Below are 24,667 nucleotides of genomic sequence, written 5' to 3'. Positions count from 1 at the left end.
CGTCCCATTTCCCTCCCTCCCTCTTCTTTTCCTCTTTCTCCCTCCTCTCTCCCTCTCTCTCTTCTTCTATCTCTCTCTCCCTCTCCCTTTCCCTCCCTCTCTCTCCTCCCCTCTCTTCCTCTCTCCCTCCCCTCTCCCCCCTCTCTGTTTCTGAAGTGGACAGGAATCAAATCCTTGGTCCCTTTCATTTATTTTTAATTTCCACATTTTGCAACTGTTTGTTCCAGGCGCATTATTCCATGTGCAATTCGTTCTGCCCCGCACGCTCTCCATCCTGGCTTGCCTCGCTAAACCGCTGCCTGTTGAAAAGAACACAATGTGTGTACACACATTCCGAGCGATCTCGGTGTGACTGAGGATAATACAGAGCTGGTCCTCCACTTACGACCGCAATTGACTCCCAATTTTTTCTTGCTCAGGGAAAACATTTGTTAAGCAAATTTCACCCCATTTGGGAACATTGCATGCAACAATTGTTAAATTAGTCGCATGGTTGTTAAGTGAACCTGGTTTCCTTGGACCCGTTCAATTTTGTCAATATCTTTTTGTAGGTGAGGTCTCCAGAACTGTCTGGAGTACAGAAGGAAAGGGGGGGACATGATTGAAACATTTAAATATGTTAAAGGAGAAGGCCAACGCTGTGGGACCTTATCGGTCACTGGGATTTGTGCGGTAGCAGGCGGTTCTGGAGGTACTCTGATCCAATGCCATGCAGGGCTTTAAAGGTCATAACTTACACTTTGAATTGTGACCAGAAACTGATCGGCAGCCAATGCAGGCCACGGAGTGTTGCAGAAATGTGGGCGAATCTAGAAAACCTCACGATGGCTCTCACGGCCGCGTTCTGCACGATCTGAAGTTTCCGAACACTTTTCAGAGGTAGCCCCATGTAGAGAGCGTTGCAGTAGTCGAACCTCAAGGTGATAAGGGCACGAGCGACTGTGAGCAGTGACTCCCAGTCCAAATAGGGCCACAACTGGTGCACCAGGCGGACCTGCGCAAACGCCCCCCTCGCCACAGCCGAAAGATGATGTTCCAATGTCAGCTGTGGATCGAGGAGGACGCCCAAGTTGCGCACCCTCTCTGAGGGGATCAGTAGTTCCCCCCCCCCCAGGGTGATGGACAGACAGATGGAATTAAGTAACATTGTCAGTTGCTGGATCACCTCTAGCAACACCAAGGATCTCCCCACTCCCCAACAATTTAAGCTCAAAAGAGACAGAAAAGATAGAAAAAGGAAACCGTGAACACAAATCACCTCTTTCTTCTACTTCTCCAGCAATGGCACAGGAACAAATAGTTAATTCAATCTGGGTTTGCTATTGCAATTTGAATAGGTGATTCCAGGTGGATTTGCAATCTGCCTCAGTCTTCTTGAATCCTCTGCAAGCCTGACCTGATTTAATTTCGGGATCCCAAGTGGAGTCATTAGACTCCGAAGCCATCCGAGCTGCTTGGATTGATTCGGAGACCTCAAATCCAATCCGAGCATTTTGAGATGCACAAACAGGTTCCACTGGGGAGCCCAAATTGAGTTGGAGACAATCTTAAATCAAAACTGTGCATGGAATATTACCATCCCTCATTGGTAGCGCATAAACGCATTAGGCGTGCATCACTGAACTGGTTGTTAAAACCTCCTCGCCTTCCGCAAGAGTCTTAAGACTCATTTATACCGCCAGGCTTGGGGCTATTAGATTCTTGCCCCCTGGCCAATGAATGTGTTGGGAGAAAGTTGATTGAATGAAATGACTGTTTTATGGGCTTTCAGTTTTTCAATCTCAAATTTAATTAATTGGATTAAGATATTTCAATTAATTAAATTAAATTAAAAAGTCGAAGCTATGCTGGCTGGAGAATTCTGGGAGTTGAAATCCACAAATCTGAAAGTTGCCAACTTTGAAGATCTCTGCCTTAAAGCCAGGGCCACCATCAGGAATTTTGGGGCCCCATACAACCTAAGTGTCTGCCCCCCCCCGGCCCGGCCATTTTAAAACTACTGCCCCCCAAATCCCGTGCCATGCCCACCATGGCCACACACCCTGGGCAAGCCCTCCCCCGGCCCTCTGAGGTCAAACACAGCCCTGATGTGGCCCTCAATGAAATTGAGTTTGACACCCCTGGCCTAGAGGCTAAATCCTATGAACAAGGGCTAAGAGAATGAGTATGTTTAGCTCAATAAATAGAAAATTGAGGGGGAATATAATAGTAGTTTCCCAATCCTTAAAGGGCTGCCATAGAGCAGATGGCATCTATTTATTCTCCATGCCACCTGAAGGTAGTACAAGAAGCAATGGGCAGAACCTCACCAAGAAGAAATGCAATCTGGAAATAAGGAAAAACTTGGGACTGGGCGGCATAGAAATAATTAATAAATAAATAAATAAATAAATAAATAAATAAATAAATAAATAAATAAATAAATAAATAAATAAATAAATAAATAAATAAATAAATAAATAAATAAATAAATAAATAAATAAATAAATAAATAAATAAATAAATAATAAATAAATAAATAAATAAATAAATAAATCCCTTCTTTTTTATTAAAAGAAATTAATAGAAACATAGAAACATAGAAGACTGATGGCAGAAAAAGACCTCATGGCCCATCTAGTCTGCCCTTATACTATTTCCTGTATTTTATCTTAGGATGGATATATGTTTATCCCAGGCATGTTTAAATTCAGTTACTGTGGATTTACCAACCACGTCTGCTGGAAGTTTGTTCCAAGCATCTACTACTCTTTCAGTGAAATAATGTTTTCTCAGGTTGCTTTTGATCTTTCCTCCAACTAACTTCAGATTGTGTCCCCTTGTCCTTGTGTTCACTTTCCTATTAAAAACACTTCTCTCCTGGACCTTATTTAACCCTTTAACATATTTAAATGTTTCAATCATGTCCCCCCTTTTCCTTCTGTCCTCCAGACTATACAGATTGAGTTCATTAAGTCTTTCCTGATACGTTTTATGCTTAAGTCCTTCCACCATTCTTGTAGCCCGTCTTTGGACCCATTCAGTTTTGTCAATAATAATTTAAAACAACCAAAATCCATTACTATTAAAACTAAAACAACCAGCAAAACTATTAATAAAAACAGGTGAGGGCTGGGTTTTTTTCTCTGTTATTATTTAAGTGCTTTTACCATATGCTTTAAATCAAGAATCACTTCTCTCTCTGTTTCTCTCTCTTTTCTGTCATTATCTGCCTCAATCATTTTCTCATTTCTCTTTTTTTCTCCCCTTTTTTCTATCATTTCTCTCTCTCTTCCTTCCACTCTTCTCTCTCTCTCTTCCTCTCTTTCACTCTCTTCCTTCCTCTCTCATCTCTTTCTTTCTCTTTCTCTCTCTTGCTTTCTTTCTCTTTCTCTCACTCTCTTCCTTCCTCTCTCATCTCTTTCTTTCTTTCTTTCTTTCTCTATCTTGCTTTCTTCCTCTCTCTTCCTCTCTTCCTTCCTCTCTCATCTCTTTCTTTCTTTCCTTCTCTCTCTCTCTTTCTCTATCTTGCTTTCTTCCTCTCTCTCACTCTCTTCCTTCCTCTCTCATTTCTCTCCCTCTCTTTCTATCTCTCTCTCTCTTTCTCTCTCTTGCTTTCTTCCCCTCTCTCTCTTTCTTTCTTTCTCTCTCTCTCTTTCTCTATCTTGCTTTCTTCCTCTCTCTCACTCTCTTCCTTCCTCTCGCATCTCTCTCTCTCTCTTTCTCTCTCTCTCTCTTTCTCTCTCTTGCTTTCTTCCTCTCTCTCTCTCTTCCTTCCTCTCTCATCTCTTACTTTCTTTCTCTCTCTCTCTTTCTCTCTCCTGCTTTCTTCCTCTCTCTCACTCTTCCTTCCTGTCTGATCTCTCTCTCTTTTCTTTCTCTCTCTTTCTCTATCTCTCCCCCTCTTTCTCTCTCTCTCTTTTTCTCACTTTCCCTCTCTTGTTTTCTTTCTCTCTCTCTCTTGCTTTCTCTCTCACACTCTTTCTCTCTCTCATTCTCTTTCTCTTGCTATCTCTTTCTCTCCCCCTATTTCTCTCTCTCTCTCTCTCTCTCTCTCTCTCACTTTCTCTCTATCTTGTTCTGTCATCGCTCTCACTCTCTCTCGTTCTCCGGAGGCTGGCGAAAGTAATTTTCAATTACTTTCAATTGTAATTTTCAATTACAATCAACCTATCTCTCCTTCCTTCCTTTCCCCCTCCCTCTTTTCCTTTCCTTCCTTCCCTTCCCCTTTCTCCTTCTTTCCCTTCTTCCTTCATTCCAACCAACCTATCTCTTCTTCCTGTTTCCTTCTCCTCCCTCTTCCCCTTCCTTCCCCTCCGTCTTTCCCTTCCTTCCCTCCCTATTTTTCCTTCCTTCCTTCCCTTCTGTGTCCTCCTGGCCCTCTCTTCCCCTCCCCTCCCCTTCCTTTCCCCGACGAGGGCAGCCCGTAGAGTCACACCCATCCCGGGCCGAGTTGCAAGAGCCACAGCCGGGCGGGGAGCTCCCCACTCGCTTCGTTCCCGCGGCAGAGCTCGGTCGGGAGCCCGCTGGTCAGGGCTCGGTCGCCGCCACCAGGAATCCAGGAAACCGGGGTCAGGGGACGGCGCCTGGAATGTTGGGCGCGTGGGCTGACGCTCTCTCTCTCTCCATCCCCCTGCTGCCAGCCCAACCCGGAAAATTCAAAGTAAGAAAAACCTTCGCTCTTACTTTGAATGTTCCGGGCAGGCTAGCAGGGAGATGGAGAGAGAGCGCGTCAGCCCGCACGCCCGACATTGAAAATCGCCTTCGCCGGCTGGTGGCCCCCGCTGTAAGAATGCCTGCAGAGAAGAAAGAGAGGCAGAGCGGGCGGGCAGGCGGGCGAGGGCAGCGGCGAGTAGCCAGGGGGGCACGAGGGGGCTAGAGGCACGGGGGGGCCGGGGCAGCCGCGGCTTCGTGCGCGCCCTTGGAAAAGGGTGCACGGGGGGGCCTTTTGGGGGATGCTGGCGCACACGTGCGAAGCCTACAACTTGCGCTTGTGTTAAACTTTGTTTCTTTCCTAAGCAGCCTTCTGTGTAAAAAAAATCCATTTGGGAACGACTCGTTCCCAAATGGATTTTTTTACACAGAAGGCTGCTTAGGAAAGAAACAAAATTTAACACAAGCGCAACTAACACAAGCGCAACCAGCACCCCGAAGGGGCTCCTACCTTTGCTGCACGCTTTATTCTGGGACTGGAGGACCGCGCTGCCAAAGGCTCCATCGGGGCTTCGAGTCCTGCCTCGCGAGGGCCAGAGGGCCCGCCTTTTTCGTTGGTGAGGAGATTGGCGGGCAAAACCGGGGCCCCCTCATTGGTCAATTTCGCCGGGCCCGTGACGCCACTCCCAGTAGTGCCGCCCTATCAGCGGCCCTGCTTAAAGCATCAGGTGCCTCTGAAATGCATTTCCCCATATTAATGGGATAAACGTAGCCCTTGACTTATGACCACAACTGATGGCAACTGCATGCACACCTGGTTTCTGCACATGCTCAGAAGTAGTGTTGGGTGAACCAAACTCGCACAATTCGGGTCCGTACCGAATTTTGTGGTGTTCAGCATGCCGAACCCGAACCCAATTTTTTTTTAAAATCCATGCTCCGGTTCGGCGTTCGTGCCAAGCACCACGAAGCATCACCGCCCGGCTGTCAACTGCTGAGAAGAGGAGGAGGAGCCGGGAACCAGTGAACACCGGGGAGCTGTCAGCCGGAGAAAGGTGAACACCGGGGAGCTGTCGGCCGGTCGGGAGGCTGGGAGGGAGGCACAAAAGGAGCTGGGAATCCCATGAAGGGATTCCGGGGGCAGAGCTTTGACGTCACGTATACCGGCAGGTTGCTAAGCATGCCAAGGTGATCACTTCCTGGATTCCGGGGGCGGCACTAGAATAATGTAGGGAGGATGGAATCCAGGAAGTGATCACCTTGGCATGCTTAGCAACTTGCCGGAATACGTGATGTCAAAGTTCCACCCCCGACATCCCATCATTTTTTTTTTTACAGATTTTTTATTTTTATTTATTTTTATTTTTACGAAAAAGGACGCCGCAGCGGTGCCACAAGCAAAGGGAGGTCCTTTCATGTAAAAATTTAAAAAAATATTTTTACGTGAAAGGACCTCCCTCTGCTTGCGGTGCCGCTGCAGCATCCTTTTCGTAAAAATAAAAATAAATTAAAATAAAAATCTGTAAAAATAAAAAACGATGGGATTCCGGGGGCGGAGCTTTGATGCCATGGAGCGTTCGGAGTTCAGGCTTGGGTTCGGCTGAACTTTGGGTCAAGTTCATCCGAACTCGCCGAACCCAAACACCGTTGGGTTCGCCCATCACTACTCAGAAGAAAAAAAATCCAAAAACATTTTTTAAAAAATTCAAAAAAATAAAAAAAACCATAAAATTAAATTAAAAGGTCAAAAACAAGATGGTGACTGCATGCACAGAGTCGAAAACCTCGCTTCTGCTCATGCTCAGAAGGAAAGAAAATCCAAAAACATTTCAAAAAAATTCAAAAAAATAAAAAAACCCATAAAATTAAATTAAAAGGTCAAAAACAAGATGGTGACCGCATGCACAGTGTCGAAAACCTCGCTTCTGCTCATGCTCAGAAGGGAAAAAATCCAAAAACATTTCAAAAAAATTAAAAATTTTTTTAAAAATCCATAAAATTAAATTTAAAAGTCAAAAACAAGATGGCGACCACATCTAGAGTGTCGGAAACTCAGCTTCTGCACATGCTCAGAAGAAAATTATTTTTAAAAGATGGCGGCGTTCATGGATTGACACCGACCAAACTGGTTCCGTGCTGTCATCATGAATGTCATTAGCGGGTCGCTACTGGTTCAGGCAAACCTTTCTGAACCGGGCCGAACCCACCTCTGGTGTTAAGTGAGTTTTGCCCCATTTTACAATGTTTCTTGCCACGAATGTTAAGGGAATCACTGCGGTTCTTAAGTTACTAACACGGTTGTTAAGTGAAAATGGCTCTCCTCATTTACCATCCTAAATATGAGTTGGTCTGATTTTTGATCACGTGTCCTGGGCATGCTGCAACAATCATAAGAGTGATTGTTTGATTGTTCATATTGCAACAGCAGCTAGAATAGCATATGCACAAAATTGGAAGCTGAATAAAATTCCAGATGAAAGATTAGATTAGATTAGATTAGATTTATTGGATTTATATGCCCCCTCCTCCGCAAACTCGGGGCGGCTCACAACAATGGTAAAAACAGTACATAGTAACAAATCCAATACCCACCAATCCAATTACAATTTTAAGCTAAAGAATTCATAAAAAACAACCCCAGAATATTAAAAAAACAAGCACACAATCAACACCAAAACAACATGGGCAAGGGGGAGATGTTTCAGTTCCCCCATGCTTGAAGACAGAGGTGGGTTTTAAGGAGTTTGCAAAAGGCAAGGAGGGTGGGGGCAATCCTAATCTCAAGGGGGAGCTGGTTCCAGAGGGTCGGAGCCACCATAGAGAAGGCTCTTCCCCTGGGACCCGCCAGACGACATTGTTTAGTCGACGGGACCCGGAGAAGGCCAACACTGTGGGACCGAACCGGTCGCTGGGATTCGTGCGGCAGAAGGCGGTCTCGTAGATACCCTGGTCCGGTGCCATGAAGGGCTTTATAGGTCATAACCAACCCTTTGAATTGTGACCGGAAACTGACCGGCAACCAATGCAGACTGCAGAGTGTTGGAGTAATATGGGCATACTTAGAGAAGCCCATGATTGCTCTCGCAGCTGCATTCTGCACGATCTGAAGTTTCCGAACACTTTTCAAAGGTAGCCCCATGTAGAGAGCGTTACAGTAGTCGAGCCTCGAGGTGATGAGGGCAGGAGTGACTGTGAGCAATGACTCCCGGTCCAAATAGGGCCGCAACTGGCGCACCAGGCGAACCTGGGCAAACGCCCCCCTCGCCACAGCTGAAAGATTTTTCTCTAATGTGAGCTGTGGATCGAGGAGGATGCCCAAGTTGCGGACCCTCTCTGAGGGGGTCAATAATTCCCCCCCCAGGGTAATGGATGGACAGATAGAATTGTCCTTGGGAGGCAAGACCCACAGCCACTCCGTCTTGTCTGGATTGAGTTTGAGCTTGTTGACACCCATCCAGGCCCCAACAGCCTCCAGGCACCGGCACATCACTTCCACTGCTTCGTTGACTGGACATGGGGTGGAGATGTATAACTGGGTATCATCGGAAGAGAAAGAGAAATACTACGTAAGATTTTAGATTGCGCTGAAATGAATAAGCTTACTTTAAAACTTAAAGATAAACAAGAGTGTGGTTATTATAAGATCTGGGGAAAGTTTTATGAACGGTTGGAAATTAAAAATAATTGAGAAGTAATTTTCTTAATTTCTTTTGGAGGAATACATAATGATATAATTTTAATTTACTAAACACCCAGATGACGAAATAAGGATTGGGTGCAGCAATGGATAAGGCGTTAACACAGAGATGAAAGGATTAAATTAGATATTGGGTTAAGCGGTTTATTTTTTATTGTAGATAGAAAAAGGGAATATAAGGGAATAGATTTTATAATACAGTATTGCTATCTGTCGATGAAATATGTCTCACGTGTAGTTAATTTCAATTACTTTAGTAAAGAAGAGGATATAAAGTACATATTAAAAGCATTATTAGCATTTTTTCTCTGAATGTTAACGTATCAAAGAAATATCATTTATTATTATTATCATTTATAGACGTGGTTGGTAAATCCACAGTAACTGAATTTAAACATGCCTGGAATAAACATATATCCATCCTAAGATAAAATACAGAAAATAGTATAAGGGCAGACTAGATGGACCATGAGGTCTTTTTCTGCCGTCAGTCTTCTATGATTCTATGTTTCTATTATTTTAGTTACTGATTCTGTAGGTTTTTTTTACTGCTTATGTTGTTTTTACTGTATGTTGGGGAAAAAAATAAAGAACATTTTGTACATCTCCCCCCCTCCCAAAAAAGAGTGAAAAACAGTCATAAATCACTCTTTTCAGAAGAGAAGGATTTAGGGGTATTGATTTCTGACATTCTCAAAATGGGTGAGCGGTGTGGTCGGGCAGTAGGAAAAGCAAGTAGGATGTTTGGCTGCATAGCTAGAGGTATAACAAGCAGGAAGAGGGAGATTGTGATCCCCTTATATAGAGCACTGGTGAGACCACATTTGGAATACTGTGTTCAGTTCTGGAGACCTCACCTACAAAAAGATATTGACAAAATTGAACGGGTCCAAAGACGGGCTACAAGAATGGTGGAAGGTCTTAAGCATAAAACGTATCAGGAAAGACTTAATGAACTCAATCTGTATAGTCTGGAAGACAGAAGGAAAAGGGGGGACATGATCGAAACATTTAAATATGTTAAAGGGTTAAATAAGGTTCAGGAGGGAAGTGTTTTTAATAGGAAAGTGAACACAAGAACAAGGGGAGACAATCTGAAGTTAGTTGGGGGAAAGATCAGAAGCAACGTGAGAAAATATTATTTCACTGAAAGAGTAGTAGATGCTTGGAACAAACCTCCAGCAGACGTGGTTGGTAAATCCACAGTAACTGAATTTAAACATGCCTGGGATAAACATATATCCATTGTAAGATAAAATACAGGAAACAGTATAAGGGCAGACTAGATGGACCATGAGGTCTTTTTCTGCCGTCAGACTTCTATGTTTCTATGTTACTATTATTTTAGTTACTGATTCTGTGGGTTTTTTTACTGCTTATGTTGTTTTCTCTGTATGTTGGGGAAAAAAATAAAGAACATTTTGTACATCTCCCCCCCCCCTCCAAAAAAAGAGTGAAAAACAGTCACAAGTCACTCTTTTCAGTACCATTGTAACTTTAAACAATGACTAAACAAACTATTGTAAATCATGAACTGCCTGGACTTAAAAGGACAATATAATTCAGCCTAAAGTACAAAAACATTACAAATTTTCTACCAGGTTGTCCATCCAACTGTACCAGGCTGCCTTCATTTTCCACTTGAAAAAGAAGACTTGATCCTTCTCGTAAATTAAACTTCTACTTCTGACAATCATATTTATTTATTTTATTTATTTATTTTGTCCAATACACAATGAGGGTTTTAGTGGGTATATATCTATATACACATAATAAAATACATGATGAAGGTTATAGAGGAGATACTCATAGTAAAATATATCTAAGAAAGAATAGAAAATAAGGTATAGGAATAGAACATATCAATGAAAGAATAGAAGAAGAGATATAGGAATAGAAGAAAGGTATAGGAGATATAGGAGAGCAATAGGACAGGGGACGGAAGGCACTCTAGTGCACTTGTACTCGCCCCTTTATATGCCAACCAAGTCGCTGAGATTGTACAATTTGACCATCAGAAATCCCAGCCCTTTTTTCTCCCAAAATAAACATAATTTCTGCCTCTACATGATCACTTTGCAAACTCCCTATCTCTGGATGTAATGCTAGAGATTAACACAGGGATGGAAAGTGCATAAAATCTATTTGGTGGCTTGGATTTGTTGCATCGCGCCATCAAGGTTTAAACTATCTATTCCATGTTAAGCATGTCGCACAGTATGTTCTGACCCTGTTTTTAAGCCTGATTTGCACCCAAATACCACAGCAGATGTTATCTGTTCATGTTTTTATTCTGCTGTGGGGTTTATTTACCAATGGATCTTTTAAGGTTTTCCAGTGTTTTTATGTTGAAAACTATCATAAAAGTTATTGGATATGAAAGGTGCAGCAAATAAATTGGATAGATTGATAGATAGATAGATAGATAGATAGATAGATGGATGGATGGATGGATGGATGGATGGATGGATGGATGGAGGGATGGAGGGATGGATAGATTAGATAGATAGATTAGATAGATTAGATAGATAGATAGATAGATAGATAGATAGATAGATAGATAGATAGATAGATAGATAGATGATAGATAGATAGATAGAGATAGATAGATAGATAGATAGATAGATAGATAGATAGATAGATAGATAGATAGATAGATAGATAGATAGATAGATAAGTAGGTAGGTAGGTAGGTAGGTAGATAGGTAAGTAGATAGATTAGATAGATAGATAGATAGATAGATAGATAGATAGATAGATAGATAGATAGATAGATAGATAGATAGATAGAATCAGAGAATCAGAGAATCAGAGAATCAGAGAGAAAGAGATATGATTAAGAGATCAGCGTTTCCATGCTTTCAATTCTGCAATATAGTTATCTAGGATTTTTAAATTGCGTAAAACTTGGCATATAATATGGACAACAAGCATATAGAAAATATTTTTTTTGTGGGGAAACAACATTCAAGCCCAGGGATTTTTTTTTCTTTCGCTCCACTTTTTTTATTTAATCATAGCTTTAAGTTAGAGGGGGGAATGGCTTCCTTTGTGTTTAATGTGTTGGTAAGTGAGTCCAGTCACTTAGACATGTGATTTTTGACTTCAGCAGACTTGAGTATTGTTTTCATCCTGAACACCTGTCATTTACCAAATATACCATAGTAGATTTTTTTTAAAAAATTTATAGCCATGTGTAAACTGTAAAACAGAAGTCCTTCTGTGTCATGCATAGCTGGAGCAGCAAGAAACAGCAAATCTGGTTAAAATGCACAAAGGCTTTATAAGGAGACCGGAGAACATGTGTGCACCAATAAAAACACTAAGCCAAATTGGTGAATTCATGTGTGTGTAAGGTCAAATCCGTCCTGATTTGTCATTGTGTTTTGACTACCTGCATGCCAGAATGATTCATTTTAGGAAACAGAGTAGAGTAGAGTAGGGTAGGGTAGGGTAGGGTAGAGTAGAGTAGAATAGAGTAGAATAGGGTAGAGTGGGGTAGGGTAGGGTAGAGTAGAGTAGAATAGGGTAGAGTAGGGTAGAATAGGGTAGAGTAGGGTAGAGTAGAGCAGAGTAGAATAGGGTAGGGTAGAGTAGAGTAGAGTAAAGCAGAATAGGGTAGGGTAGGGTAGGATATGGTAGGGTAGGGTAGGGTAGGGTAGAGCAGAGCAGAGCAGAGTTGAATTGAGTAGAGTAGAGTAAAATAGAACAGAACAGAACAGAATAGAATAGAGAATACAGTAGAACAGAATGGAGACTAGATTAGACTGGATTGGATTGGACTGGAATGAACTTGGCTGGGCTGGGCTGGGCTGGGCTGGGCTGGGCTGGGCTGGGCTGGGCTGGGCTGGGCTGGGCTGGGCTGGGCTGGGCTGGGCTGGGCTGGGCCTGGCGGGGCTGGGCTGGGCTGGGCTGGGCTGGACTCGACTAGACTAGACTAGACTAAACTAGAACAGAATAGAACAGAATAGAATGGAATAGGGAAGACAGCAGAACAGAACAGAACAGAATGGAGAATAGACTGGCCTGGCCTGGCCTGGACTAGAACAGAACATAATAAAGAATACAGTAGAACAGAACAGAATAGGGACTAGACTACACTACATTAGACTAGACTAAGGAACAAAACAGAACAGAATAGAATGGAATAACAGAGTTGGAAGGGACCTTGGAGATCTTCTAGTCCAACCTCCTGCTTAGGCCAAAAAGAGGCTAAAAAAGATGCAGAGTGTGAGAAGTAAACATTATTCTTGTAAAAAAACAACAACAATGGCAATGCCATATTTAGCCCCTTAGTAACCTAAGGCATTTTACTGGATTATTAGGTAAGACATTAGGTAAGTCAAGATAAGAAGTTGTATAATATTTAGGGAAGCAATAACTTAATTAACCTTCCAGCTAGGTCACACTGATATTGGCAAGGAAAGAGCTATTGTTGTGAGGAAGATGAGGAAAAAAATCACAGGGCCTCCAGTCCAGGAAATCACCTGTTATGAAGCCAAAAACTTTACATAACTAGAAACATTAGAAACACCAAACTGCTAACCAGAGCATACAAAACATTTGTCAGGCCAATTCTAGAACACAACTCACCTGCATGGAACGCACATTGCATATCTCAAGACCTAAAATGGTCACCTAACATCAAAAACATCATCAAAAAAGCACAACAAAGAATGTTCTTTCTGCGCCAGCTCAGGAAGCTCAAACTGCCCAAGGAGCTGCTGATACAGTTCTACAGAGGAATCATTGAGTCTCTCATCTGCACCTCCATAACTGTCTGGTTCGGTGCTGCAACCCAACAGGACCGACACAGACTTCAGAGGATAATCAATACAGTACTGCAGAAAAAACAATTGCTGCCAACCTGCCTTCCATTGAGGACCTGTATACCGCACGAGTCAAAAAGAGGGCGGGGAAAATATTTACTGACCCCTCACATCCTGGACACAAATTGTTTCAACTCCTACCCTCAAAACGTCACTACAGAGCACTACACACCAAGACAACTAGACACAAGAACAGTTTATTTCCGAACGCCATCACTCTACTAAACAAATAATTCCCTCAACACTGTCAGACTTTCTACTAAATCTGCACTTCTATTCTACTAGTTTTTCTCATCATTCCTTTCACCCATTTCCTCCCATGTTGACTGTATGACTGTAACTTGTTGCTTATATCCTAAGATTTTTATTAATATTGCTTCTTCATTGCTTATTTGACCCCTATGACAATCATTAAGTGTTGTACCACATGATTCTTGACAAATGTATATTTTATTTTATGTAAGCTGAGAGCATATGCACCAAGACAAATTCCTTGTGTGTCCAATAACACTTGGCCAATAAAAATTCTATTCTATTCTATTCTATATCAGACATAAATACAATTGAGAGAGTCCAGAAATATTTCAGAGTCCTTCATTCCTCCTCTCACAACAAAATACCTGATTCCACCAGACTTGAAATGTTGCGATTAGCCACGTTGCCTCCGATCTGATCTAACTGCAGTTCATAAAATCATATACCAAAATGTCCTTCCTGTTAGTGACTACTTCACCTTCAACCACAACAACACACGAGCACATAATAGATACAAACTAAAGGTAAATCACTCCAAACTAGACTGCAGAAAATACTATTTCAGCAATAAAGTGGTCAACGACTGGATTTCACTACCTAACTCTGTGGTTTCTTCCCCAAACCCCAAAAACTTTAACCTTAGATTGTCTACAGTTGACCTCCCTCCTTTTCTAAGAGGTTTGTAAGGGATGTGCATCAGCGCACCATTGTGCCTTCCCACCCTGTCCTACTGTCCTATTGTCTTTTTAAAATCACTACTTTCTACTAATGTTATGTTTATACAAATTACTATCCTATACTTGTTCAACAAATAAAAAAATAAAAAATAAAATAAACTATGGACTGCAGAAGTAGATTGTGTAATAGAATAGAATGGAATGGAATGGAATGGATGGAATGGACAAGGGTCTGTTCTGGGTCCTCTTCTTTTTAATATGTTTCTGAGTGAGATAGGGGAAGGTTTGGTAGAGAAAGTTAGCCTATTTGCCGATGGCTATAAAGTGTGCAATAGGGTTGATATTCCTGCAGGCGTCTGTAATATGGTAAACGATTTAGCTTTACTGGATAAATGGTCAAAGCAATGGAAACTGCCGTTTAGTGTTTCCAAATGTAAAATAATGCACTTGGGGAAAAGGAATCCTCAATCTGAGTATTCTATTGTCAGTTCTTGTTAGCAAAAACTTCAGAAGAGAAGGATTTAGGGGTAGTGATTTCTGACAGTCTCAAAATGGGTGAGCAGTGTGGTTGGGCGGTAGGAAAAGCAAGTAGGATGCTTGGCTGCATAGCTAGAGGTATAATAAGCAGGAAGAGGGAGATTGTGATCCCGCTATATAGAGCACTGGTGAGACCACATTTGGAATACTGTGTTCAGTTCTGGAGACCTCACCTACAAAAAGATATTGACAAAATTGAACGGGTCCAAAGACAGGCTACAAAACTGGTGGAAGATCTTACTTAAGCGTAAAACGTATCAGGAAAGACTTAATGAACTCAATCTGTATAGTTTGGAGGACAGAAGGGAAAGGTGGAACATGATGGAAACATTGAAATATGTTAAAGGGTTAAATAAGGTTCAGGAGGGAAGTGTTTTTAATAGGAAAGTGAACCCAAGAACAAAGGGGCCCAATCTGTGGTGAGTTGGGGGAAAGATCAGAAGCAACTTGAGAAAATATTATTTTACTGAAAGAGTAGTAGATGCTTGGAACAAACTCCCCGCAGATGTGGCTGGTAAATCCACAGTAACTGAATTTTAACATGCCTGGGATAAACATATCCATCTTAAGATAAAATACAGAAAATACTATAAGGGCAGAACTGGGGGCTAAAACATTTGAAGAACAGCTGCAGGAACTAGACAGGGCTAGTCTAATGAAGAGAAGGACCAGGGGAGACAGGATAGCAGTCTTCCAATATTTGAGAGGCTGCCACAGACAGAAGAGGGGTCAAGCTACTGTATTTTAAATAATGATAGGGTTTTATATGTTTTTTAATATTAGATTTGTTCCACTACTATTTGTTTTTATTACTGTTGCGAGCTGCCCCGAGTCGTTGGAGAGGGGCGGCATACAAATCTAATTAATAATAATAATAATAATAATAATAATAATAATAATAATAATAATAATAATAATAATAATAATAATAATAATAGTAATTTTCCAAAGCACCTGAACGCCAGATAAGAAATAATGGATGGAAACTGAAGAAAGAAAGATTCAACCTTGAAATAAGGAGGAAATTTCTGACAGTGAGAACAAGCAACAGAAGTTGCCTTCAAAGATTGTGGGAGCTTCGTCAGAGACTGGACAGCCATCTGTCGGAAATGGTACAGGGCAGGGGTCTGCAACCTGCAGCTCCGGAGCCGCATGTGCCTCTTTCATCCCTCTGCCGCAGCTCCGTTGCTGAAAATGTGTGTCACAGCTGCCAATATGCAACACCTGTCAGCTTTTCAACCCATCTCTTTTTTTTAGTTCAAAATGTTTTTGTTGCATGCAGAAATAAAAAATGTGTGTTTGCTCTGCAGCAGGTCATTGATTTCATAAATGCAACACACAGTAGTGTAGAACGCTGGTGAGACCACATTTGGAGTACTGTGTTCAGTTTTGGAGACCTCAGCTAGAAAAGGATATTGATAAAATTGAACGGGTCCAAAGACGGGCTACAAGAATGGTGGAAGGTCTTAAGCATAAAACTTACCAGGAAAGACTTAATGAACTCAATGTGTATAGTCTGGAGGACAGAAGGGAAAGGGGGGACATGATCGAAACATTTAAATATGTTAAAGTGTTAAATATGGTTTAGGAGGGAAGTGTTTTTAATAGGAAAGTGAACACAAGAACAAGGGGGCACAATCTGGGGTTAGTTGGGGAAAAGATCAGAAGTAATGTGAGAAAATATTATTTTACTGAAAGAGTGGTAGAAACATAGAAACATAGAAGACTGACGGCAGAAAAAGACCTCATGGTCCATCTAGTCTGCCCTTATACTATTTCCTGTATTTTATCTTACAATGGATATACAGTATGTTTATCCCAGGCATGTTTAAATTCAGTTACTGTGGATTTACCAACCACGTCTGCTGGAAGTTTGTTCCAAGGATCTACTACTCTTTCAGTGAAATAATATTTTCTCACGTTGCTTTTGATCTTTCCCCCAACTAACTTCAGATTGTGTCCCCTTGTTCTTGTGTTCACTTTCCTATTAAAAACACTTCCCTCCTGAACCTTATTTAACCCTTTAACATATTTAAATGTTTCGATCATGTCCCCCCTTTTCCTTCTGTCCTCCAGACTATACAGATTGAGTTTATTAAGTCTTTCCTGATACGTTTTATGCTTAAGACCTTCCACCATTCTTGTAGCCCGTCTTTGGACCCGTTCAATTTTGTCAATATCTTTTTGTAGGTGAGGTCTCCAGAACTGAACACAGTATTCCAAATGTGGTCTCACCAGCGCTCTATATAAGGGGATCACAATCTCCCTCTTCTTGCTTGTTATACCTCTAGCTATGCAGCCAAGCATCCTACTTGCTTTTCCTACTGCCCGACCACACTGCTCACCCATTTTGAGACTGTCAGAAATCACTACCCCTAAATCCTTCTCTTCTGAAGTTTTTGCTAACACAGAACTGCCAATGCAATACTCAGATTGAGGATTCCTTTTCCCCAACTGCATTATTTTACATTTGGAAACATTAAACTGCAGTTTCAATTGCTTTGACCATTTATCTAGTAAAGCTAAATCATTTACCATATTACAGACCCCTCCAGGAATATCAACCCTATTGCACACTTTAGAGTCATCGGCAAATAGGCAAACCTTCCCTACCAAACCTTCCCCTATGTCACTGACAAACATATTAAAAAGAATAGGACCCAGAACAGACCCTTGTGGCACACCGCTTGTAACCTGACTCTGCTCAGAATACTCGCCATTAACAATACCTCTCTGATGTCTATGCTTCAGCCAGCTTGAAATCCACTGAACTATCCAGGGATTAAGTCCAATCTTCACTAATTTATCTATCAGCTCTTTATGTGGAACCGTATCAAAGGCTTTGCTGAAGTCCAGATAGGCAATATCCACGGCACCACCTTGATCCAACACCTTTGTGACATAGTCAAAGAAATCACTGAGATTAGTCTAACATTATTTGCCTTCAGTAAAGCCATGCTGATTTGGGTCCAATAAGTTATTGTTTTTTAGGTGCTGATTTATCCTCTTTTTAAGTAGAGTCTCCATCATTTTAACTATAACTGATGTCAAGCTAACTGGCCTGTAGTTACCAGCTTCTTCTCTACTGCCCTTCTTGTGAATAGGCACAACACTGGCCATTCTCCAATCCTCAGGAACATTTCCTGTTAACAGGGATTGGTTAAACAAATCAGTCAGGGGGGTAGCAATGACAGATCTGAGTTCTTTAAGAACTCTGGGGTGGATGCCATCTGGACCCATTGCCTTATTTATCTTTAATCTTTCAAGTTCTTCTAAGACATCGGCTTCTAAGATCACTGGAGCTGAATCTGTACAGCTGGAAGCAATGCTATATCCCTCTATAGTATTATTTTGTAAGGTGTCTTTTGAGAAAACTGAACAGAAGTAGCTATTGAAATGGTCAGCGATCTCCTTATTCCCATCAATGCATGTATTATTCCCAGTACTAAGCTTCGTGATGCTGCAGTTTTTCTTCTTCCTATCAATAATATATCTAAAGAAGGTTTTATCCCCCTTCTTTACAGATTTGGCAATTTCTTCCTCTTTTGAGGCTTTAGCAGCATATATTATCTGTTTCGCATCCTTCTGTCTCATTTTATACACCTCTCTATCAGCTATACTTCCAGACTCTTTATACCTCCTATAGGCAGCCTTTTTTTCATTGACTATAGCTCTTACATCATTGCTAAACCATAGCGGTTTCTTCTTCCTTTTACCTTTAGTTATTTGCCTTACATACAGTCCTGTGGCTTTTAAGATGGCCTTTTTTAATACAGTCCACTGGGTGCTCACTCCTGCCATTTTATCCCTCCCCTTTAATTCATTATTTAAATATTCTCCCATTGCATTAAAATTTGTTTTTCTGAAATCCAATGCTTTGGTTGCAGTATAGGATTGCTCACAATCAGTTTTTATATCAAACCATGCATCAGGTAGATGCTTGGAACAAACTTCTAGCAGACGTGGTTGGAAAACCACAGTAACTGAATTTAAACATGCCTGGGAAAACATACAGTATATCCATCCTAAAATAAAATACAGTAAATAGTATAAGGGCCATGAAGTCTTTTTCTGCCATTAATCTTCTATGTTTCTATGTTTTTTTTCCTCCCCTTTTTTCCTCTTCTGGGTTCTGGGTATGTTTTTCCTATCGCAGTAAATGAGGTGGAATGTGTATAATTTTAGAAGAGCTGTGCCTTTGTGTGTACATACACCTACAGTTTATATAGTAGATAATGTATATTTTTGTATACCTGTCTATAATATGTAGGTACACATATGGTGTACATATATAGAATTAAACAGCATATTTTGGATGTTCAGTAATAGAAAATAGAGAGGGAAATTGTATCCAGTCTCATTGGTTGCCGATCAATTTCCGGTCGCAATTCAAAGTGTTGATTATGACCTATAAAGCCCTTTATGGCATCGGACCAGAATATCTCCGGGACCGCCTTCTGCCACACGAATCCCAGCGACCGGTTAGGTCCCACAGAGTGGGCCTTCTCCGGGTCCCGTCAACTAAGCAATGTCGTTTGGCGGGACCCAGGAGAAGAGCCTTCTCTGTGGCGGCCCCGACCCTCTGGAACCAGCTCCCACCAGATATCAGAGTTGCTCCCACCCTCCTTGCCTTTCGCAAGCTCCTTAAAACCCAACTCTGTCATCAGGCATGGGGGAATTGAAATTTCCCTTCCCCCTAGGCTTATAGAATTTATACATGGTATGCTTGTATGTATGATTGGTTTTTTTAATTGGGGTTTTTAAGATTATTTTTAATATTAGATTTGTTTACATTGTCTTTTTATTGTTGTTAGCCGCCAGAGTCTTCGGAGAGGGGTGGCATACAAATAAATAAATAAATAAAAATACCAAAATATGAACAAGCGGGATAATACCTCCCGCCTACCAGACCTCTGGAAACCAGCCCTCAAACGTATCCCAGCCATAGAAACTGAAACCAGACTCAGAACACACATTGCAAAACAATCAAGTAGCCTGCAAGCTCCAACTACTCAGGATATCACGCCTAATCTACAACCATTAACTAATCAGCATACCTCAGTTACATTAACGACCCCAGGTGTTACCCCACTGAGTCACCAGGAAGTTTCTACACAGCAGGCAATTACTGAGCCATCAAACCACACCCAGCCACCAGTATTTATAGAAGGAAGGCAGCTCAGGTCTCGCTCTGTTCGTCCTAGAACAAGGACAGAAACACCAGCCTGAAGATGACGAGTGGGACCTCGTCGAAACATCGCCAGAAATTTCCAAATTCATTTATTTATTTATTTATTATTTAGATTTATATGCCGCCCCTCTCCGCAGACTCGCATATATATCACATGTTTGGTTTTTTTTGCTGAATTTGAAAATTAAGGGAGACTAGGATAGATCTATCCTTATTTTGGCCTCATCAGCTAGCCATACCATATATATATATACTGCTCAAAAAAAAATAAAGGGAACACTCAAATAACGTATCCTAGATCTGAATGAATAAAATATTCTCATTGAATACTTTATTCTGTACAAAGTTGAATGTGCACAACACCATGTGAAATTGATTTGTCAATCAGTGTTGCTTCCTATGTGGACAGTTTGATTTCATAGACATTTGATTGATTTGGAGTTATATTGTGTTGTTTAAGTGTTCCCTTTTTTTGAGCAGTGTTTATATCTATCTATCTATCTATCTATCTATCTATCTATCTATCTATCTATCTATCTATCTATCTATCTATCTATATATATATATATATATATATTATATATGAAAACAAACATATATATATATATATATATACACACACACACACACACACACACACACACACACACAACTGCCAAAGTGTCATCAGCAAATAGGCCAAATAAAGAATCTCTAAGCAGACAGGCAAGTCACCAGAATATAAACTGAGAGCAAATCCCACTCCCTTCTACGACTATTGTCTAGTTGGGTCATGAAACATCTACAAGAAAACAAGCCAATTCAAAGAGCCCCTTTTGTCAGCCCTGCCCTACAAATATTTTCCCTTATTGGTATTCATACCTCCCTTGATGCTCTGTTTCAGGAGTCATCAGGGGGATTACATTTTTTGAGACCATCTGGATAGAGACCGAGTGTTTATATCTCTACTAGCTCTCGCCAAGTCTCAGATTATTTCCATTGGGGTTGGAAACAAGCATTATTTTCTTGGGAAATCTCCCCAGCCAGCATTCGCCACCTCTGAATGCTCATGAGAGAAAGAGAACTTTGCACATGCCCCGAGATGCCTTTGTCTTTTCAATCGCTCTGCATGGAATACAAATTCTCCACCGCTGCTCCCCCCCAAAAAAACACACTCCCCAAGGCAAAAATGGTGCATAATCCTGGCTTTGAGAACACCTTCATGCTCACCCCTGACTTCATTCCACAGGTGTCAGCTCAGCTGATGATCACATACATAACCGAGCAGTCCACGGAGAGGAGCGGCATATAAGTCCAATGAATAAAATAGATAAAATAGATAAAATAGATAAAATAGATAAAATAAATGAAATAAATGAAATAAATAAAATAAATAAAATAAAAATAAATAAATGAAATAAATGAAATAAATAAAATAAATAAAATTAAAATAAATAAATGAAATAAATGAAATAAATAAAATAAATAAAATAAATAAAATAAATAAAATAAATAAAATAAATGAAATAAATAAAATAAATGAAATAAATGAAATAAATGAAATAAATGAAATAAATAAAATAAATAAAATAAATAAAATCAATAAAATCAATAAAATAAATAAAATAAATAAAATACATAAAATAAATAAAATACATAAAATACATAAAATACATAAAATAAATAAAATAAATAATAAAATAAATAATAAAATAAATAATAAAATAAATAATAAAATAAAATAAATAAAATAAATAAAATAAATAAAATAAATAAAATAAATAAAATAAATAAAATAAATAAAATACATAAAATAAATAAAATAAATAAAATAAATAAAATAAATAATAAAATAAATAAAATAAATAAAATAAATAAAATAAATAAAATAAATAAAATAAATAAAATAAATAAAATAAGTAAAATAAGTAAAATAAGTAAAATAAGTAAAATAAATAAAATAAATAAAATAAATAAAATAAATAAAATAAATAAAATAAATAAAATAAATAAAATAAATAAAATAAATATGGGAGGGAGCACACTGCTTCCTTTCTGCCTTTCAGCCCCACTCCAGGGGACTTGCAGATATACCGTATATAGATTGTTCTGAGTTCGGGTTTTGCCCCGTGTAATATTTTGCATGTCTATGCCACGTTTCGGTGAAATCACATTCACCATCATCAGGCTGAAGTTGTAAGCTTCGTGCTGCTGTAAATATAGTTTATATTTATATATATATGTTTTCGTAGATTTTGTTTTCGTAGATTTTATATTATACATTGATTAAGAAAGAAAGGGAAGCTTGCACAGATCTATTTCAAGCTAGTTAGCTCTCATCAGTTAGCCATACCCTTTAGCCATATATGATTTGGATGGATGGATGGATGGGTGGGTGGGTGGGTGGGTGGGTGGGTGGGTGGGTGGGTGGGTAGGTAGGTAGGTAGATAGATAGATAGATAGATAGATAGATAGATAGATAGATAGATAGATAGATAGATAGATAGATAGATGATAGATAGATAGATAGATAGATAGATAGATAGATGATAGATAGATGATAGATAGATAGATAGATAGATAGATAGATAGATAGATAGATGATAGATAGATAGATAGATAGATAGATAGATAGATAGATAGATAGATAGATAGATAGATAGATAGATAGATGATAGATAGATATGGAGATGGAAATAAGAGATATATTGTCTGTCAAGTCACCCATCAACCCAAATATTGGAGGGAGCAGACTGCTTCCTTTTTGCCATTCGGCCTTTCCAGGGGCCATTCGAGGCAGTTATTTTGAGAAGACCTTCCTGCTCACCCCTGACTTCATCCCACACAGGTGTGAGCTCACCTGATGATCACATACATGACCGAGCAGTTGCCCAGGAGTCCCACGATGCAGACGATGGAGTAGACGATCACAATGGTGACCTTGATCCTCATGGGGAGGAAGCCGTCCGTGGTTCGGTTGTGGAACCAGTCGTCCAAGCTGAAGTTCCAGAGGGATGAGTCATTCATCAACCTGGACATGTAAAGGACACCCCCGGCTTGAGTGTGGAAGAAGGGGTCCATCCTGAACCCAGACGGAGGGGTCCCGAGCTCTGCAGTTAGGAAGGAGAGAGAGGGGGGGAAGGAGGATGGAGAGACAGAAGTGGAGAAAGAGGGAAAGGAGGAGGAGGAAGAGGAGGAGGAGGAAGAAGAAGAAGAGGAGGAGGAGGAGAAGAAGAGGAAGAGGAAGAAGAAGAAGAGGAAGAAGAAGAGGAAGAAGAGGAGGAGGAGGAGGAAGAAGAATGTGAGGAGGAGGAGGAGGGGAGGAGGAGAAGAAGATGACGAAGAAGAAGACAAAGAAGAAGAAGATGATGAAGAAGAAGAAACGGAGGAAGAGGTAAAGGGAAAAGAAGAGGGGAAAGGGAAGAGAAGAGGGAAGATGAAGAGGAGGAGGAAGAAGAAGAAAAGGAAGGAGGAAGAGGAAAAGATAAAGGAGAAGGAAGAGGAAGAAATGGAAGAGGAGGAAGAGGTAGAAGGAGGAGGAAGAGAAGGAAGGTGAAAAGGACGAGGAGGAGGAAGAGGAAAAAGGATGAAGAGGAAAAGATAAAGGAGGAGGAAAAGGAAGGGAAGAGGAGGAAGGGGAAGAAATGGAAGAGGTAGAAGGAGGAGGAGGAGAAGGAGAAGGAGGAGGCAAAGAAGAAGAAGAAGAAGAAGAAGGAGAAGAAGAAGAAGAATTAAAACGCCTTGTGATACAACAAATCAATTTTCACACATCCTGACCCACTGAGAGCCAGATGTTAAACACACACTGACAAGCACACACACACACACACACACACACACACACACACACGTGGGATTCTTGCGCAAATCAGCAGCACACCCGGATTTTTTTTTCTCCTGCCCGCTTCACTGACCTGACCCCAAGGGAGAAGGCTTGCGTTGGCTGCCACCACCCAAAGGCGCCTTAGAAGCCTTCGGGGACCTTATGCCGTCACCACCACCACACAGCCCTCTGCACAAAGGATGAGAAGGCAAATATCTTGGGGAGGGGGTGGCTGGGAGGGGAGGGAGAGAAAGAGAGAGAGAGAGAAAGAGAGAGGGATGGAGGGAGAGAGAGAGAGAGAGACATACAGATGAGAGAGAGAGAGGAATGAGAGAGAGAGGGAGGGAAGGAGGGAGGGACGGGGGAAAGGGAGGCTTGGCAGCCCTCCGGAGCCTGCTCACCAGCCCACCCTCCTCCTTCCTCCCTTCCATCTGTCCATGTGTAGAATGCACCCCTCACTCCCCAACGCTGAGCCAACATCTTCCCATGCCAGCAGGTAAATTAGCCCACCATTGCAAATACCTAGCAAGGTACATGAGTAATAGCTATTTTTTGCTCTTTCTCTCTCTCTCTCTCTCTCTCTTTCTCTCTCTCCATCTCTCTCTTTGTCTGTCTGTCTGTCTGTCTGTCTCTCTCTCTCTCTCTCTCTCTCTTTCCCTCTCTCGCATGGCCTGAATTTGAGCATTTGCTGCAACCCAAAAATAATAATAACAACCCAAAAAACTGAGAGCATCCGGTCTGCTTTTCTGCAGCCAGCAAGCAAGCCAGAGGAAACTTCCAAAGAGCCAAGCCAGCTTCTGTCCTTACCTGGATGGAGCTTCTTTTCTTTCTTTCTCTTTCTTCCTTCCTTCCCTCCTTCCTTTTTTCTTTTCTTCCTTCTTTCCTCCTTTTCTTTTCTCTTTCTTTCTTTCCTTTTTTCTTTCCTCCCTTCTTTCCTCCTTTTCTTCTTTCTCTCCTTCCTTACTTCCTCCCTCCCTCCCTCCCTTCCTAGCTCCCTTCCTTTTTGCTTTTCTTCTTTCCTCCTTTTCTTTTCTTTCTTATTTCCTT

The 24,667-nt window shown here is 40.9% G+C and overlaps 1 protein-coding gene across 1 annotated transcript in view; it reads right to left on the bottom strand.

Moving 5' to 3' along the window:
• OPRL1 (opioid related nociceptin receptor 1) overlaps window positions 1–22,878 on the bottom strand; it is a 66,123-nt gene extending 43,245 nt beyond the window's left edge. Inside the window, exon 1 of the mRNA XM_070748773.1 lies at window positions 22,658–22,878. Within this exon, the coding sequence (XP_070604874.1) occupies window positions 22,658–22,878 (221 nt within the window). The remainder of the gene's footprint in view (window positions 1–22,657) is intronic.
• Between the last annotated feature and the right edge of the window lie 1,789 nt (window positions 22,879–24,667).

This window comes from Erythrolamprus reginae, chromosome 3, assembly GCF_031021105.1.
Source record: "Erythrolamprus reginae isolate rEryReg1 chromosome 3, rEryReg1.hap1, whole genome shotgun sequence".
Lineage (NCBI taxonomy): Eukaryota > Metazoa > Chordata > Lepidosauria > Squamata > Dipsadidae > Erythrolamprus > Erythrolamprus reginae.
This window is presented reverse-complemented; position numbering and strand designations above follow the sequence as displayed.